Genomic DNA, 19610 nt, shown 5'->3' with positions numbered 1-19610 from the left:
TTTTTCCTCCTTCCATCTCAGACTCTGAGTGCATAGGTACTATTTTTAAATTCTCTCTTAATTAGTTCCTCCTTGTTCTTCTAAAGGCTATATAGCGGTCTCTGGTTTCTAGGCTACTACATTTCCTGAGTAGATCATCCCCAGATGAAGTAATTTGAGTTTCCCCAGCTTCTTTTAGAAGGACCCATTGTAGAAAATGAAACACATGTTAGCCGAGACAGATCTCTCATTTTATTTGAGGCTTATGTGTGTGCACACAAGCATGTGTATCTCATGGTGCAACAGGACTTGAATTACAACTTTGGAACTCTTTGCTCTTATCTATCTATTCAGTATCTCTGCCATCAAGTCAGAGCTGAGATTACTCATCACTTTTGCTGTCATCACAGACAATTAGGATTCAGTAGAAGGAGACAGCCTGAAATTTAATTCTAACCAGCAGCTCAATCCAAACTCCCAAAATCTGGCTGGGATGGGGTGGTAATGTGTTTTGACAATCCAGTTAGTGAAGGAAGAAGCGCCCCCTAGGAAATCATAACAAAGAGTCTTAAGCAAGACTCCTTTCGTTGACAACTTTATCCAAGAAACCACCTTCCCTGTAGACTTTTCTAAACTTTAGACTAATCCTCTCCTTGCCACAGAAGTCCTTTTGTTGCGGGAAATTGTAAGTGACCACAGGAGTGACAGGCCTCTGCAAGCACCAGCTCTGTCTCCAAAGTCTTTCAATTGTTGTCTCCCTTCTGTCCTGTTCTCCTTCTGGCCCAAGGATCACTCTATCAAATAACGAAATGAATGAAATTATTCAGAAGTTCTCTTCTCAGATGATTTCAATCTATGTCTAATTTTTGAGCCAATCACTGTTAAGTTCTAGGCAAATGACAGCAGCAATAACCTTTCATTGCTTTTTCCTCAAGTATTATGCACTGTTGCCTTGGACATCATATTTAAAATATTCCACATCACAGGTGATGGTATAAAACCCTTGGTCCAGTGTGGAGTTAGATTTGAAGCTTCTTAGTAAGTGGAAGCAAATTAAAACGGAAACAGCAATACAGGTAGTCCTGGAAGTGAATGAAGAATAAAAAAAATCAGAATCATGAATAACAGATTGAGTAAGGAAACCTGTTAAATATTATTGCAAAGTTACTGATGGAATTATATATAAATACAGATGGATAGATAGATAGAAAAGGTGATAATAAATTTTAACAGAGGCAGCATCTTACCCCTGGTAATCAAAATCTATCTCCAAATGTACAAATTATCATTATACCTCACCACACCCTAACTATTCAAAACACACCAAGCTTTGAAATAATATGTGTAAAGTGCCTGGCACATGGTATATACCCAGTAAATTTTAGTTCCATGTCTCTATTGTAGACATTAGCATACAGTTTTTCCATACCTGAAGCTGACATTCTGAGGATCTTTTAAGAGTCTTAATTTTCAGGCATTGCTGCTAGTTATAAGTCCTAATATCCCAATTTACATTTTGAATCTCCTGAAAAGTGAATATTTTAACATAAATTCAATTTAGTGGAAAAGATTTACAGGCCCCAAGTGTCCATGTGATTACCACTTTTAGTCCCTGACTCCAGCACTCCCAGATTTTGCTGATCCCAAGCCGTTTATTAAACAGTTTAATTGCTCCAGCTTCTCCCTGTTGTGGTTCATCTCCTGTGGGTTTTATCTCCTTACATTAGTACCAAGGGCCCAGGGACATCGGGAGATTACTCCAGTGCACATTCCGCCTGCCCCCTCCCTTCCTCAACAGCTGGCACAGACGCCAAGTTTGTCACGCTCCTTTTAATTGATTTTCTATTGTGACCAATTTACATCTACAGGTAATGAATGATTCTTTGCGGAAACTGACTGTAGTTCAGAGAGGCAGGGTAAGCTCCCTACCTCCTGGCGGCTTTAGTAAAACAAAATAACGATAGAAATAATTGTTATGTCTTACGGGGCACCACCATCTGAGACCATTTCCATCAATGTCTTTGATAATTTTATGAAGGGCAAATCCTAAAGTATACGCTGTTCTCATAACTGGTGGGTTTAAAATGGCATAATTACACAGTAAAATTTCTGCTCTAGAAAATATTTTACTTGGGAAATACCATGTTATGATTGTATGGCCCATTGTAATTCCAATTTTATATCGTCAAAATATAAACTTCAGTATTTCATAAAATGCTCTGACGAAGAGCTATCATTCTAAACTTCCCTGATCTTCCCAAATTTCTAAATACAATGATCTTAGAAGATCCAAAAGGCAGACGTTCTTGATGCGTATATGCCTTTAACAGAGAAACTGGCAAAGAGCTGAATCCTGCCATGTGAATGACGTCGGGGCAGGGGTGGTGCAGGGAGTATGCCAGTCATTACCATCTAGGCCCCAAAAGTTCTGCTAGGAAGCACGGCAAGCTGTGGTTGCCGGATGCGTGGCCAAATCATAGGTTAATGACTGTGGTCTGGGATATAGCCAGGGTCACTTACAGGGCTGGCTGGCTGGCTGTGTGCCTGGGTCTCACCTTGATTCCTCTATCTAGATTGCTGTCCCCTCTACCCACCATGGAAGGCCCAGGATGAGTGCTCTTGTAAGATCTGGGGATGTCTATACTATGGTGGCTTTTGGAGTTGTCCCACCTGGCTTTCTGTGCCTACCAGCAGAACTCTTTAGGATATGGTAGCTTTGGGGAAGTCCTCTACAGCGCCCCTTCCTCTTCAAGATTACCTTGGAAGGCTGGGTTGCCCTGGGCTGACGGAGGAGACTGCTGAGAGCAGCTGAGTCTGTGACATTTGTGGATGGGTCCTCCCTCCCTATCAGGTCCTCATGGTTCCCAGAGCTCACCCTGGAGAGGACTCCCTGTAAGCAATGGTGCAAAAAGGTGTAGCCTAAGAAGCTTGTAGCAGTGATGACTGGACACTCGTAGGCCTCCAAAACCACCTCCTGGGTGGTGCTGGACTGAACCAGGTCTGCTCTGGCACCTGGGGGCAGGCTAGGTGGTAATTTGCAGTACTATGGTGACCAACCATCCTGGTTTACCCGGGACTGTGTCAATTTTGGCACCGAACATCCCACATCCTGGGACACCCCTTGGTCTCGAGCAAGTGGGGACAGTTGGTCATCCTGACCTCTGATTTTGTCCTATCAGCTGACAGCGAGAACTACGTAGTTAAGGGAATTTAACATGTCAGTGGAGTCCTGTATTCCAATGTGTCAGCTCAAGGCCTTACAGTGACGTGTAAGGGTTGTCTCAGGAGTCCTATCAGTCCCCTGGCAGTGGGAGCTGATGCACACTGCCATCCTCCTTTCACAGCCTGTGAGGCCTAGGCCTCTGTGCCCAGAGTGGGAATGAAGAGCCGGGCCCAGGACAGAGGTGCTCTGAACCCATGAACCAGGTCTTCACTGGACAGTGGTTGATTTTCAATTCCATCCATAAGGGGCCACACAGTTGTAACCACTTACCTGGAAAATCTTGGTGATCTCGCCCTTTCTTTTCACCAGCATTTGCTAAACCCGGCTGGGTGGTGACCTTTCCGGTAGGAGGCCAACAGGTCACACATTTCTGGCTTTAGCCTCACTCCTGAAACTGTAAATAGAGACTCCACTGTAGGGAAGAAAAGAGAAAAGCACCAACATATTATCTCCTGGGATCTTTCACGGTGTGTTTTTTTATGTCTGTTGTAATATCTGTCACCCGAAGAGACATCAAAATGTAAGCCAGACTCATACATCAATAATTTATACTGACTCATGGATAACTCACGTTACTGAATAGCTGTCAGGTGCCTCCTATTCAATTCACTTCAGTTCAATTCACTTCAATGCACATTTACCAAATGAACACTTGGGTAAAGGCACCTTGGTGCGGAAGGTGGTCCAAACAGGAGCAGAACTGGAAGCCACACACACACTAACAACAAGGGCCAAAATCAAGCCAAGGAGTCTGGACGCGAGTCCCGGTGATGACAGGCAGTGAGCATGGCGCGGGGCTACATAATGTTTTGGAAAGTTTCAAATTTCTGTTACATTAGATACATTTGGCAATCCATTTAAATAGACTCTAAGGTGCAACTTTTGTAGATTAAAAAATGTTTTTGAAATATGTGTATATTACCTATGCCCTCAGACTCACAGAATGCTGACAGTTTGCATTTTTATAAATGCCTGTGTTTGTTAAACGTGTGTTGTCCCTGGGTGCTTTACTATGCTAAACTTATGGGCCATGTCCTCTAAAAGTTAACATTTTAAGGGGCTTATCTGCAAAATGGGGATAAGAAAACTTGCGGGCAGATTGCCCTCAGCTTAGAGAAGATGATACGTGCCAAACGTCTTGAGTTGCTCTGATACACCATATATCTTTAATAACCAGTAGCCATTGTTACAAGCATTAGCACAGATACCATCCGAGAAAAACATCCGGGGCAACAGCCACATGGTCACCAAAGCACATCCACAAAACCTGCTCAGGACATCCTTCCACTTGGGCACTGCTTTTCCAAGGCTCACAAGCTGCACAAACTGGGTTGCTGTAAATACCACACAGTTTCACAAAAAAGAGAAGCTCCAGCTTTGGTGCACCGAAAGCATAAAATGCCGTAATAATATTGTTTGCTGGAAGCTATTCACACCCAAAGGGAAGAAATAAACCTGCAATGCGGACTCTGTCTTGGCTACCATGGGTAAGCTGTGGCCCTGACTCCTTCGGTTTGGAGTTACATATTTGCTAGACTAGAAAGGGGAGACCTCAAGTCTTGTTGATATGCATAATGTATTTTCCCAGGTACATTATAACGTGCAGTTTTGTAGTCTACTTTCTTTTAGCTCGGGTCATAGTGTAAACAGTCAAACAGTTCAAACAAACCGTGCATATTAAACTTTACAGATTACTCTCAAATCGACTCAAGTCCAAACCATTCTGGGAACGTCTCTCAGGAAGAAGTGTCCTCTTACCTTGGGGACAGTGGCATGAAGATGTCCCTCAAAAGCAATAGTTCCTCAATAGCAATGAGGGAGGCGGGGGCGGGGGGAGACGGAGAGAGAGAGGGAGAGAGCAAAAAAGAGTGAGAGAGGGAGGGAGAGAAAGAGACAAAGACAGAGAGAGGGAGAGAGGGAGAGAGAGAGAGGAAGAAAAAGAGAGACGGGGTGGGGGTGGGAGGAGGATGTGTGTGTGTGTGTGTGTGTGTGTGTGTGTGTGAGAGAGAGAGAGAGAGAGAGAGAGAGAGAGAGAAACATGTGGCAGAACAGTGCTGGGAAAGCAACCAGTTAATCAAAGGGATTTCAATTTGGCCATGGACTGCCCGACTCTCCTTCCCAACTCACAGAAAAAGAAAAAGAAAACAAGAGGAAAAAAAAGAAAGAAGGAAAAAAGCAGCCGAGTGGTTCTCCTGCAGCATCTCACAAATGCAAAACCCTCCATTTGCTGACTCCTCATTAGCTTTCTGAATCTGACAGCATAATTATTGTAGCTGCTTTGCGCTTAGAATAAATAAATACAAAAGTGGGTGTTTAAAAACTTTTTGAGAAGGGAAATTCAGTCATCTAGACAGTCAGTAGGACAAGTTTATTTAAAACTTTGAGATTCTTATGTATTTAGATCATTTCGGAATGAGATAATGAGATAGTTGTCTTTCAGTCTAATTGAGTTCCTAAGCTCCTGGCTGTTGGCTGTCACCGCTTTCAAACTTTGCTTTAACTTTCCTTCCTTTAGAAATCCGATCCTGGTGTCTCCATTTACTCTTCCTGGGCTGATAACCTGCTGAAGTCTCAGTGCACTGGAGTGCAGAAAGTGACTTAATGGCATTGAGGAGCTAAATAACCTTTCACAGGAAACAAGACAATCAAATCTCTTCTACTTGCCTGTAATGGCTGAAAGAGAAAGCACAAGTTGAAAAGAAAGCTTGGAAATTAAACCATCATTTCAAAATGTCTTGTAATTTTCCTTGTCACGTGGTTTTCGTGCTACTCTTGCACATCATCAATCCATCAGCTGGAGTTGCTTAGTGCATTTAATTATTCATAGTGCACACAGCCTCCGTGACTGAGCGGTAATTTTAGCTCATGTGTATGTATATAGGCTTCATATCTTCAAAGCCCAAAGGATCACACAGTACTTTAAATTGAAGTTGCTAACTAACATGGAGTGCACTTAAAACTCTGACTAGGGGCACAGCACACATGCATTTCCGATTAAAGCAGATGATCTTTCCGTTTAAAATTAATTAGTGCCTATTTATCTTTTCCTCTCCCTCCCTCCTCTCATTCTCCCAGGAGGGCATTTATGTGAACCCTTGAAATCAGTGAGTTAAAAGCTTTATAAAATAAATATTCTGTCAATCTGGGGTGCAGGAAACTAGTGTTAACCCATTGTGCAGATTGAGAAATTGAGGTTTATGAGGGCCAATAATGCATGTGATGCTGGGGGAAAAAAGAAGAAAACTCAAGTTTTTAAACTCTCAATCCAGAGCTTTAACTCCCTGTACCATTTGTCTTACTTTATTCCTTTAAACAACAAAGGCAATATAACATCAACATGAAAGAAAACTTTGAAAAAAGGAAAAAAATTACCCACAATTCCCCTCAACTAGAAGAGCATTTTTACTTTTGTACTCTACTTTCCAGTTTTGTTGATATGCATAATACATTTCCACAGGTGCATTATAATATGCAATTTTGTATCCCTTCTTTTAGCTTGTGTCATAAGGTAAACATTTCCATACTACCCCACACTCCTGTGAATTATCATTTTAAATGGTTACATAGTACTGTATGCTGGGTCAATATAACAATATTTATCCAATCAGTTCTCTTGTGTTGAATATTTAGAGTTTCTTTTATCTTTTAGAATTAAAAAAAATTATAGACAACACCACAATGAACATTTCTATGCATCTAGGGTTTGGTTTTTTTTTTTCTTTCTTTTCTGTTCGATTGTTCCTCTGGATAATTTCCAGGAACCAAAGTATAGGGTTGAATGTTGTTAGCATTTTTATGGCTCCTTATAGGTATGGCAAAATGCGTTGCAAAGGTTGCCCCAACTTACACCACCATCTGCAGAGAATCATTTTACCACAATCTTCCCAGCACTGGGAGTTAGGAGTCATTAAGTTGAGGGAAAAAAAATAACTACTTTAACAGTTATTTGTATTTATTTAATCACTAGTTAGACTGCCTATTTATCCCATGTGTTGGTATGTTTTTTTCATTTCCTTTGTGTAAATTGCTATTTTGTGCCTTTACCCAATTTTCCATTGGATCCTGATATTTTTCTTACAAAACTGAATAAGTAATAGTAAGGGAAAAACAATAACCAGCACTGATTAAGAAATCCTAAAACCCAAGGGTGACTGTGTTACAAACAAAAAAAAAACAAAAAAAAAAAAAAAAGAAAAAGAACAAACTAAGACCAGATGACATTAAGGATTAAGGAAGAGGTCAGGGGCTTGAGTCTTTATTAAACATAAAATTGAGCCCTCTTAATTGTGAGATCTTGAACATGTTACCTGGGAACATGTGACATATTTCCTGGGAAGGCTTTAAAATAAACATAGAGCACGACGAGAGAGTGGAAAGGTCGCAGGGCTGGGAGTCAAGATCTTGGTTCTAATCCTGGTTGTGTTACAGTACTAAATTTCCTTGTGATCTTTAGCAAGCAGTGATGAGAAGTGGAAGACAGTGGCTTGGGAGTCTGATTTACGTCAAATTCTGCCTCTACCACTTAACGAGCTGTATGACTTTGAGCAATTAGCCTCCCTCAGCCCCAGTTTTCTAATATGTAATATGAGGATAATCACTCCAGATTTGAGAGTTAGTATCTAGATTGAATGAGAATTTATGTAAAACACATAGACGCCCAATAAACGGCAGCCGCTATTCCTCTTCTCTGGGTGTCAGGGACTCATCTATATAACGAAGACATGGAATAATGAGTCCCAAGATCCTTTTCTTGTCAAAGGGTCTCTAACTCTTTCCTGAAGCATTTATCTTTATTTGGAGATTCTTTCAGTCCATGATGCTAACAAATTTAACCAACTTAAGCAGTTGGTAGAGCTGAGGGACTTGGTTTACCCAGACTTTTCCTACCAATGTTAACTCTATGCAACATCTTAAGCCATGTCTCAACCCAACATCTTGTATTCTAATGTATTAGAGTGGGTAGAGGACAACACTGAGCACAGAAGGTAAAGAAGTGTGTTATGGAGGACACTTCCTAACTTGCTTCTTAAGTACTGATTCATGGAGGATTTAAAAGGTAGACAGACTGAGTAATATTCCATTGTATATATTACTCCGCCATAAAAAGAAATGAAATTGAGCTATTTGTAATGAGGTGGATAGACCTAGAGTCTGTCATACAGAGTGAAGTAAGTCAGAAAGAGAAAGACAAATACCGTATGCTAACACATATATATGGAATTTAAGAAAAAAAAAATGTCATGAAGAACCTAGGGGTAAGACAGGAATAAAGACACAGACCTACTAGAGAATGGACTTGAGGATATGGGGAGGGGGAAGGGTAAGCTGTGACAAAGTGAGAGCGTGGCATGGACATATATACACTACCAAACGTAAGGTAGATAGCTAGTGGGAAGCAGCCACATAGCACAAGGAGATCAGCTCGGCGCTTTGTGAACGCCTGGAGGGGTGGGATAGGGAGGGTGGGAGGGAGGGAGACACAAGAGGGAAGAGATATGGGAACATATGTATATGTATAACTGATTCACTTTGTTATAAAGCAGAAACTAACACACCATTGTAAAGCAATTATACTCCAATAAAGATGTAGAAAAAAAAAAAAAAAAAGGTAGACAGAGTGGTCTGAGTTAGGTTATAAACTCCTAGAAGCAGAATAGGATTGAGAGACCTGGCTAGGAATCTCCCTTCCCTCTTCTCTACGAAACCCAACCTCCGAAACCTGGCCTGTGGAATGACAAAATATTCTGGTTAAACTTTGAATAGACAATAAAAGCAATAAACAGAGTAGATTTGAAATCATTAGCACACAAAGAGCTAAACTAAGCTTTGCTGGTACATGTTAAAGAATGTTTAAATTGCTGCAAGAAGGCATACAATGATGAGGACTAAGACCTAGGATGGAATATGAGTCAGGATTGTACTTATTAAAGAGAAGATACCTTCAGATAATAGTAGATGGCATTCAGAGGAGGATGACATTCCTCTCCCTGGATATCCTTCCTCCCCAACCATCCAGACCCCGTCACCTTTCAAGACCCACTCACAAAGCCATCCTGGACCCCTACAGCTGGAGTTTAATCTCACCTCCTTTGAACTGTCAGAGCACTTCACACTTGGTCTACAGCCGTTTATATACTTGTTTCATTTCCTTAAGGACTGTAAGCTCTTGGAGGACAGAGTCCATAACTAATTTTTTGTATCCCTCAATCTCATATCTAATAGACCCTCAGTAAATCGTCCATGAATGAACTGGAAAATAACTCTCCCAGTATGTTAGAAACCTGAGTCTAGGGTGGGTCCATAGTCTCAGAGATAAGCAAAATAATTGGAATCGGTTCAGAATAGAATAATGAAGCAAAATAGTTAAAAGGTAAAATAAACAATCTATACTGGGTATGTTTGGTGGAGGTCAAAGGAAGTCAGCCTAGAGAAGTGAGCTTTAGAAAGTGATATCAAGGGATCTTCAAATATATTAAAGAGATATTATTAAAAGAAGTCCTGAACTTCTTTTATTGGAGCAAAACAAAAAATTACTCAGATTTCGGGCTTCCCTGGTGGCGCAGTGGTTGAGAGTCCGCCTGCCGATGCGGGGGACGCGGGTTCGTGCCCCGGTCTGGGAGGGTCCCGCATGCCTCAGAGCGGCTGGGCCCGTGAGCCATGGCCGCTGAGCCTGCGCGTCCGGAGCCTGTGCTCCGCAACGGGAGGGGCCACGGCAGTGAGAGGCCCGCGTACCGGAAGGAAAAAAAAAAAATTACTCAGTTTTTAATGGAGCAATATGAATCAGGCCTGCTGAAGAACTACTAGGGTGATGTGACGAAGGGTAGAGGTAAGTGCCATGCCTTCTTCCATCCCTGTAGGTACCAAAGTATATGATGACAAGAAGGACTCTGGTAAAGTATTTTTACAAAATTACAAAATCAACTGCAAGCTTTTAAGTTGTAGGGGTTTTTTGTTTTGTTTTGTTTTTTTCGTTTTAAGATGCTGAAACCTGTTTTAAAGGAGAAGGGGGATTTAGACCAGGAAGGAATGGGAGAGACTCACGTCTGGGATTTAGAAAGCAAAATGGGACCAACTCACAGAGAGAGACAGCCTTTGATGTCCTGACGATCAAGGACCATGGCTTAAGGACCAGACTCTTAAATCACGTGGCATTTACTGCCCGAGATAAAAAATACTTTTGTGGATCAGTGTCTGTGGTTCAAAATGGCTAGGTTCCAAAATCAGTCTTAACTTTCCAAGGGTAACATTTGGAAGGCTCCTTGCAAGAACGGAGTGGAGCCAGTTTCTAGAAGGGGCAGCTTAATGATTTTCTACTCCCCTCACTCTCAAGTCGTTAAGCAGCCGTTCCTTTCCCAGAGCCCAAGTTCATGCTGAGGGCAAAGGGAATTAAAGGAAGAAGCTGAACCTGCAGCTAAGATTAGAGAGTTGCCAAGGGCCTAATTTTAGGTCCTAGCTGCCCCAGCTGATGTCCTGCACTGCTGGCTCAGCTGTGAGGACCACAAGTGTGGCCGTAAGCAGATGACTTGAGTGGGTAGAGTGTCTCCCAGGCCATCTGCAAAAGCAATTAGCTTGCTGTTGGGTGTGTTTTGAGAGAGACTACCAATTATTTCTCCTTCAACTAATGTTTCTTCAGGTGTTCAAAAGTCAATAAGGGAAAATGTCAGCGCTTGGCAGAAATTCCCACATGCTTGCCATTCTAGTATTCATGCTTCTCCACTTAAGAATGTGCTCCGAAAGGGAACTAAGCCCAGAATTCCTGGATTTTCGTGGCAAGTGACCCCCCGATTGCCTCTGGCCATAAGCTTACTGCCACAAATTAGGGACAGTGTTGTTTGGGACCTCTCGGCTTCGTGAAAACAGACATGGATGGATGAGAGCAACCCTTGCATTTTGTGGGGAATTTCTGTGCCCTGCTTCTGCTGGGATTTAGGCTGTCTTTCCACTCTTCACATGGTTCCCAGCCTCAGGTTTCATGCTTAAATTGTCTTCGTCAGAGGGCAGACAATAAGAGCTGGAATCTCCCAGATCAAAGGGGAAACAGAATATATTTTAAAGTGACAACTTTGTTATCCTGCAACCGGAATAAAACCAGAATAATAAAATAATACAAATATAAGCCCGTAAGTGATTCCATACTGCCACCAGAGAGCAAAATTTCTTGCATAATTATGGCAGGGAAGCTCTCTTTGCACACCACTCACAAGAGCATGTCTTAGTTTTGCACAGTTCTTATGCCTGGGGCAGCCCACCCCTTGGATGGAGACTGTGTCCCTGAGGGTTGGGAACTGTGATAACCGGCCGGTTCTTCCTGTCTGCAAAGGGGGCTCTTAATAAAAGCTCATTGCCATGGACAATGAAAAAGTAGGCTGGCACTGCCCGGCCAAGGGAGTGCACCCTTAGAAGACGTGCCCTTGGTGAGGGCCAATGTTCTCAAGGTGCACGAACTGGCCCCAGTGGCTGCTCTCTCTTACTCTATTTTTCTTTCCAATTTTCCTGGTACCTTTGCTTTCCCTGTCTTCTTGTCCACGTCCTATCTGTCGATCTGTCTCTAAACCTATTTCTGCACCCCCCCCACGCACACACACACACACACACACACCCCGATCTGCCCCCCTTCCCCTGTCTGTTGGCGCTGGCCCTTTCATCTTCTCCCTCGGGGATTCGAGATGTCGCTGCAGGAAGTGCTTGTCGGCCGAGGCAACAGCAGCAGAGCCCTGTGGCTTTGACAAACCTCATTTAATTGGGAGGAAGCCAGGAGAATTTGAAAGAACTGAAACATCCACGAAACTCCTTTTATCAGGCATAATTTAAACTCTGCATGGAAAAACCCCTATATGTATAAAGAAAAGTCAACTTCCCTCCTGCTGTGAGCACTCCTTGTCTCCCCGACAGCACAGGCAGGCTCCTGCAAGATTCCATCTTTTCATTTTTCTAAAAGTGTCAAAGTAGATTTGGGCTCTGTGGCTGGGTGAACAGAGAAGGAATACAGATTGGTCCCTCTCCTACACCTGCATGTGCACGCGCGCAAACACACACACACACACACACACACACACACACACACACACACACACACACACACACACACACACACCAGAGTCCCTGTGTTGGTGGCTTTGCTTCAGATGACCAGGATGAATCAAAACCCAGGTTTCTAACAACACATCAGTTTGCACAGTGATTTTCTCCTAATTACTCTTCATCAAGGAAAAGCTGGTGCCCAGAAAACTTTGAAGATCCCCAGTGGTTCTCAGTACACAGAATAATAAATCCTGGAGGAGGGCCCATGGGAGAAGTTTCTTTAAATGGAGAGAGGGAGCGTGAATGTGTGTGTGTGTGTACACCCCCAGTGTGTATACTTGCGTGAAGTGGTAGCTGGAAGCCCCAAGCCCAAGAGGAGAAAGCTAAGAAGGGGGGATCTAGGGGTTCAGACTGGGAAGAGGGGATTGAGATGGGAGTAGGGGAGCGGATGGGGCTAAAGCTTGGGGTGAGGTACCAGGAAGGGCGTAAGAATTGTAGGTCTGGTGGAATGTCCTTTATTCTACCCATATGCCAAGCCACGTCCCTCCCCTCCTTCCAAATTCTACTCCAGAGTCACCTCCAGTCTCATCCATCTTACTTGAGTTATTCTAGTTCCTCCAAAGAATTGCCTTTAGCGCACACATATTCTCTGAACATCTGCAGCTGATTATGCACAGGCTTTAGCTGTTTAGATATGATTTGTGCTAATATGTGTATGAGGGTGTCCTGTTTCCTCTTCCTCACCCTCTTTTCCTCCCACTACATAGGATCCTTGAGGTCAAGGACAAGCCTCTTTTTTCCCTCAAGTTTTATAGTACTTAATATGTTCTTGACACTTGATGGCAACTTAATAAATACTGATGACCGACTCTTCTTACAGGGTTAAGCAAGACATTAACCCCAGTTGTATGATTATGGTTATTTTTGGAGATCCTAAATGACTCACTTTAATAATAAAATACCTCAAGAAATCCCAAACTAAGAGCTTTGGGCTGATGCAGGACAATGTCCCAGTTACAGTGGAGCTGCGTTTGCAAACCCTGGAGACTTTGGCCAGACCACATGCCTAAGCCTACTGAACAGGAGCTCCCCACCCCACGCCCATCCTCGCCCCATCACACCCCCCAGCCCAGGACCCTCCCCCCAGTCTGAGCCCCTAGACCTTCCTTATTAGCTTTCTTCTCTCTGGCTCAGGACTTCTAAAAACTGTTTTCAGTTGAATGCTGGATGTTTTCAAAGAAACTCCACCTAAGGATAGTGCCCCGCAAACAGCCGGGGCCATGACTGCCCTGCCCACAACTTCTGCACAGCCTTTCCTGGCCACCTTCTGAGAAACATGAGGAGTGCTCCAGCCACATGATCTCTCAGAAGTTTTCAGGTTTGGAGGATGACTTCATGCCCAGGCAGCAAAGCTGATATCAGGTTAACTTGTGCTTCCCGTGAGCGTCCAGCCTGGGAGGACGCTCCCCTCGCCCCATGCCCCACCCCGTACTTCCTTGGGCAGCATCAGATTACCAATCAAGACAGGCCCAGCTCTCCTCTCCTGATATATCCATGTCACCTATCATCTTACTCTGCTGAAAGAGAAAAGGGAGTTGTGAGAAACTTTGGTTTTGCTTCTCCTGGCAGATGCTAGTGAAAGCAAACTCAGAGGCAACTTTCATCTCATCCAGTTTCTAAGAGTAAGGGAGTATATGGGAAATGTTTGGATCATTACAAGGAGATCTGTGTCACCTCAACCCTCAACTTCTGAGTTTTAGAAAATCGCAAAAAAAAAAACCTCAGGCAAGATTTGAACCCATCTCGCTTCTCCCAGCTCTAAGCTCACTTCTGGTTGCAAATTCTATAATTCTCCAGTGCACTGAGAAAATACTTAGACACCGAGACTTATATGTGTACGTGAATACACTAAACACACACACACACACACACACACACTCCCTTGCTCACCATCAGGAAGTTGGTGCAGCTGAGCAGGCAGGGCCCTGAAATAATTGTGAACCAGTGCGTCCTGGGCGGAGACACGGTCTCTTGGAAAGCCTTTCAGCATTTGGGAGGCCAGGTCTTCAGCTTCCGGAGCCCTGTCTAACCTGGAAAAGTGAGAGAGAAAAAGAGTTTCTCCAGAGGCCTCACTTCTGAAAACTCAAGGGGGAAAGAAGAAAAGCAAAGAAAAGGAGATGGCTAGCAGAGTTTCAAATCGAATTTTTCTGGGACTAGTAAAGTTGATGGCAAGTTGAAACTCTTACCTGTCCTGTTACTAAGATTAAGGGAAATTTTCAGCATTGCCACCATTCAGCCCCCACCCCCGCCCCCTCTACTGTGGCTCTCGGTACCAGGTGTACATAAAGGACCTGGAATTGTAATAATAGAAACAGAAATATATAATTAAGGATTCTTCTTTGAGGGACACAGCGGCCTCTAGCAAGCAGAAAAGCTCAGATGGAAATATGTTCCAAGGGTGGCAAGTACAGAATCCTAGGAGGGGAAGAGGGAAAGAGGAACCTCTGGAGGGTGAAACTTGGGTGGAAAAAACCCTTATTTACAGTGTTTCTGAAGCTCAGCTCCCAGGGTTTTTCTCTAAGAAGCTCTATTGGTTTCCCCTGAGATAGAGCATAGGCAAGAAAGATAATTAAGTACCCAAATTACAGTAAGGACAAATCCTCAAGTTGACCTTATGTTGAATTATAAATTTGGAGTTGAGCAAATCCATTAGCTGAGCAACTACTATGTAGGCAGTTGGATCTGGGAGATGCAGGGAAGCTGTCTTCTGGCAGCTTAATCTCGCAGAGGAGTCAGACACTAATCAAATGGTCATACTAATGCATAAGCACAATTGGGAAGAAAAAGGTCCAGACTTAGGAGGTGGTCAGGGAGAACTTTCCTGAGGAAGCAGCATTTGAGCTGAGAGCTGAAGACCTGGGGCAGGGGAGGGGCAGGCGTTGCAGACCCCCAGGGTGGGAGGGAGAAGAGTTATTTTAAAGAAAGGAAGAAAGGCCAGTTTGCTGGCCTGGGACAAAGAGGAGAGGGGCCTGATATGAAGCTGGGGAGGGTGGCAAGGGTCTGACCCTGCAGGCCCTGTGGGTCTTCCATGCTTCCTATTTACTTACAGTGGCTGAAAGTCTTTGCTAATCTAGTGCCAATCATTTAAGTACACCCATCTCTAGAGCCCACAGACAGGTTTACAAGTGGAAAGCACAAGACAGAAAACTGTGCTGATCCAGAGAGACAGTTAACTGCCGAACTGATGCCTGACATTCAGAATTCAGTTGCATGGCCGTGCAACTCCCCAATTAAGCAAAAACAGATGAGCTTCCTTAAGGTTGAATGTACATACCAACCTGAAGTGAGAAACAGATACCCTTTCCCTCCCCAGGTGCCATGATGCAGTGATGCAGGAAGCCCTGGCCCAGAGTTGGAATTTGCCTAATTTTTGCATAAGATTTGCATAAAAAACTTTCAGGTATCTGACTCCCATGACATAAAACTCTTTCTGCAAACAGATAACTAATTCTACCCTCAAACTCAAGAGTAAATGCTTCACAGACTTAAAATAGAGAAGAAATCTGCATATCCCCGGTGCTTGCAAATTTCCAGGCCAGCTGGAAGAGAAGGGAACCAGGGGTGGAGGCCTGCTTCGTCGTTTGTGGCCTGAAGTGCTGGCGGGTCTTTTCTCCATCTAGGGTGCCCTGCCCAGGCGCAGATTTTCAGGGCCAATGAAACAGGAGTCCAGAGTGCCGAAGCTGGTTCAAATCAGCAGGACCCAGGACCCGTCTGGAAGGAGACTCAGGGAAAATCCGTTTTCACTACAGGGTGGTGGAGTGGGATGCATGCCGAAATTAGGGCCTGAAACCTCTCTGAACTTCCGGGGGTGGGCGGGTGGACAGGTGGTTATGGGGTGGGGGGAGGGCAGCGATGCATCCACCTCCACACGGCACCCCAGTCAGAGATGTGTTTCCTCGGCACACTCCCACCCAGCTTGCTCATAACAACTGAATTGTTACAGAACTGCTCTGGAGAAGGGGCTTAGGAGCTGCGATCTCATTGGGCAAGGAAGGCTAGGGGACTTGTTCCAACCCGTGTTAGCTCGGGCGTACATACTGGTTTCATTTAGACTGTGTCTAGGTGGGGTGGCTGCCGAAGCCAGGAAAGGCTGATGGAGCTTACGGGGCTTGTGGGGACACATAGAAGCAGAGCAGGCCACTTCCGGCGGACAAATGAAAAAAAAGGAGAGTGGGAACCGGTCAGTAATATGGAGACTTCTTCTTGAGGACTTTCCTCTTCAACTAACCAACCTTCCCCCGACCCCACCCCACCCCCCGGCCCCCGCCCTTCCCATGAGGTTGTGTCAAGGCTTTTAGTGGCGTTGGGACTTATTTCAATCTCACGGCCTCCAAACTGTGACCGCCACCACCTACTTCTGCTCCTCAGCTGGTAGAGGCGGAGTATACGCATGAAGGCTTTTCCTCGGGTGAGACAATTTCACATTGGTCTTCCCCGTATAAACCAAATACGTGCCCTCCTGACTACGAGCCTTTACTAGTAGCATAGTAAAGGCTTATAGTAGGACCACCTGATCTGGACAAGCATCCTAAGAATCTCCACCTTGCTATGATCTCTTATTTGGGAGCTGAGAAAAGAGTCCTAGGGATACAGATGTTGCTTCCTTGGGCACAAATGTTAATTTACCTCCATGTTTGTATAATTCTGCTTCTTTCTGCCATCTATAGTCTTGTTTACTATCCATTGCCTTTATTGGCACATTTCTACAATTTTCCACCTCCTCTAACTCCTACCCGAACAATTCTTCACTGGTTACAACCCCTGCTTTGGAAATGAAAGTTGACATGAAAAGCGAACATCGCAAAATTAATTTGCCTACTAGCACATTTCCATATAGGCTAAATGTTAATAGATATTATTTGTTAGGCTTGTGATGTTAGGTATGGAACATGCCAGGAGTACCTTGCAAAGTTAAGAGAACCTACGACCCAATTAATGGGAGTCTGTTAATAAAGACAAAGAATCCTCTGGTGAACCTCTCCTACTAGTAACATTTCCAGAATTGAGAAGCGTTCCATTGCCAGAATAATACGTTTGTTGTAGAACATTTAGAAAATGCAGAGAAAGAAAACTGAAGCTATCTCATCACTCTGAGATGACCCTTTTCACTCAAAGATAATCACCATTGCTTTAGTGTTTATTTATTCTTTAGTCCTTTATTTTTATACAGATATATTTTTTGTTTTACAAAAAAATGGGATCATACTCTACATGCTGTTCAACCTACTTCTTGCACTTGACTGTCTTGATCATCTTCCCAGGACTTTGAATAGCCTTCTGGGACATAGTTTTAATGACTGCAGAGCATTTCACTATGTAGCTATACCATAGTCCACACAGCCAAACGCTTATTGAAGTTGTTTCCTTTCTTGTTGGGGTGTAAGGGGCTACTATTAAAATCATGCTGTGACAAATATCCTCAAAGATAAATCATTGCGTACTTGTGCAATAATTTCCTTAGTATAAATTCTGGAAATTGAAATTCCCAGGTTGAAGGATACTATACAACATGTTAAATTTTTTTTTTTTTTTTTTTTTTTTTTGCGGTACGCGGGCCTCTCACTGTTGTGGCCTCTCCCGTTGCGGAGCACAGGCTCCGGACGCGCAGGCTCAGCAGCCATGGCTCACGGGCCATGGCTCACGGGGTCTTCCCTGACCGGGGTACAAACCCATGTCCCCTGCATCGACAGGCAGACTCTCAACCACTGCGCCACCAGGGAAGCCCTCTAAATTTTTTGATTATCAGCTAGTTGTCCCAATTTCCATTTCCACCAGCATTCCGGGAGAGCTCCTGTCTGTGTGTGCAAAGAAAACAAATTCATTCCAGCCAACCTGAATTGCCACGGGCCCCACTGCTCATGATAGTGGTAAAAGGATTATAATTGTAAATCAATCCTGAAAGATGTGCTGGGTGTGAGGACATCCACATTTAATTTTAGAAGTCCAGAATAGAAACATGAACAATAAAAAGTTACTCAACATATCTGGAATCTGGTGGCTTTCAGGGGCCTAAGGCAACAGCCTTGATTTCTCTGCACAGCCTGGCTCTGAGTATAAAACTCTCCCACTGCCATTGCTGCCAGCAGGTTGATGGGGGAAGGGCTTTATCTGTTTGCAGCACAAGGCTGGTCACGGTGAGTTCAGCTGGGTTCTTTGTTGTTTTCCCCTAGATCCATAGAAAGAGAAAAAGGGCAGGGATAGAGCGGTCACTTTCTTTTTTCCAATTTTTCAATTTGTTTTTATTTTGAAGTGATTTTAAGTTTACAGAAGAGTTTCAGGAGTAATAGTTGTATGTTTCACTAGCTTCCCCTAATGTTAACATTTCAGATAGTCATAGTAAAATTATCAAAACTAAGTAATTAATAGGCAATATTATTAACTAAACTGCAGACTTTATTCAAATATCAAATATTGGTTTTTTTCGATGGTGACCTTTTTGTTGTTGTTGTTTCAGGAGAGTGGGTACTTTTTTAGTGCTGTCAGTTTAGGATGTGGTAAAGCAGATATCCCCAATAAGAAATATCTCCAATAGGGCTTCCCTAGTGGCGCAGTGGTTGAGAGTCCCCCTGCTGATGCAGGGGACGCGGGTTCGTGCCCCGGTCCGGGAAGATCCCACATGCCGCGGAGCGGCTAGGCCCGTGAGCCATGGCCGCTGAGCCCGTGCATCCGGAGCCTGTGCTCCGCAACGGGAGAGGCCACAACAGTGAGAGGCCCACGTACCGAAAACAAAAAAAAAAGAAATATCTCCAACACTAGAAAGAAACAGCATCAGAGAAGCTGTCCTATAATTTCCTAATCAGTCTAACAAGTGAGAGTGCCCTTACTAGGCCCATGTTAATCGCAATCCCATCAAACCCCAGACAAGGCCTCCAGGTGCATTTCCAGTCCGCTCACAGTTCCTCTGCTCCTTGGCAGAAATATTGTAAAAAAGCCAGTGACAACAAGGCTACTCTTTACTCATCACACTTGCAACTTGACTCAACTGACAAAGCCACAGAGACCTGGGTACCAGATGAAGCCCAGCCCTACCGCTTACTTAGCTTGATGACTTTGGCCAAGTTACTGAACTTCTTTGAGCTTCAGTTTCCTTCTCTTTGAAATGGGAATGAGATTTGTGAGGCATAAGTGAAATAACATGTACAGCCCCCTACTAGGCACACAGCAAGCACCTCACCTAACCTTAGTCCCCTTTCAATGACAAAGCCCTTCTCAGAGCCAAGAGGTTTCTCAAGTGATAACTTAGGCCAGTGCTGTCTAATAGAACTTTCCGTGCTGATGGAAAAATCCTATTTCTGCCCCGTCCCATATGGTAGCCACTACTCACATG

General features: G+C 43.9%; 1 protein-coding gene across 5 annotated transcripts in view; it reads right to left on the bottom strand.

Moving 5' to 3' along the window:
* Positions 1-208: 208 nt before the first annotated feature.
* Positions 209-19610, bottom strand: part of CDK15 (cyclin dependent kinase 15) — a 103184-nt gene continuing 83782 nt past the window's right edge. For 2 of the 5 annotated variants that reach the window (XM_049712367.1, XM_004262847.3), the window contains exons 13-15: positions 14174-14313; positions 3473-3614; positions 209-1061 (exon numbers count right to left, since the gene is read on the bottom strand). In XM_049712367.1, the coding sequence (XP_049568324.1) occupies positions 3505-3614; positions 14174-14313 (250 nt within the window). In that variant the 3' untranslated portion in view covers positions 209-1061; positions 3473-3504. Of the gene's footprint in view, positions 1062-2737; positions 2870-3472; positions 3615-14173; positions 14314-19610 lie in introns of all 5 variants that reach the window. The other 3 variants (XR_007478470.1, XR_007478471.1, XR_007478472.1) reach the window with 3 other exon arrangements.

The sequence above is a fragment of the Orcinus orca genome, chromosome 7, assembly GCF_937001465.1.
Source record: "Orcinus orca chromosome 7, mOrcOrc1.1, whole genome shotgun sequence".
Lineage (NCBI taxonomy): Eukaryota > Metazoa > Chordata > Mammalia > Artiodactyla > Delphinidae > Orcinus > Orcinus orca.
Note: the sequence above shows the minus strand (reverse complement) of the source record. Positions and strands in the feature narration are given on the sequence as shown.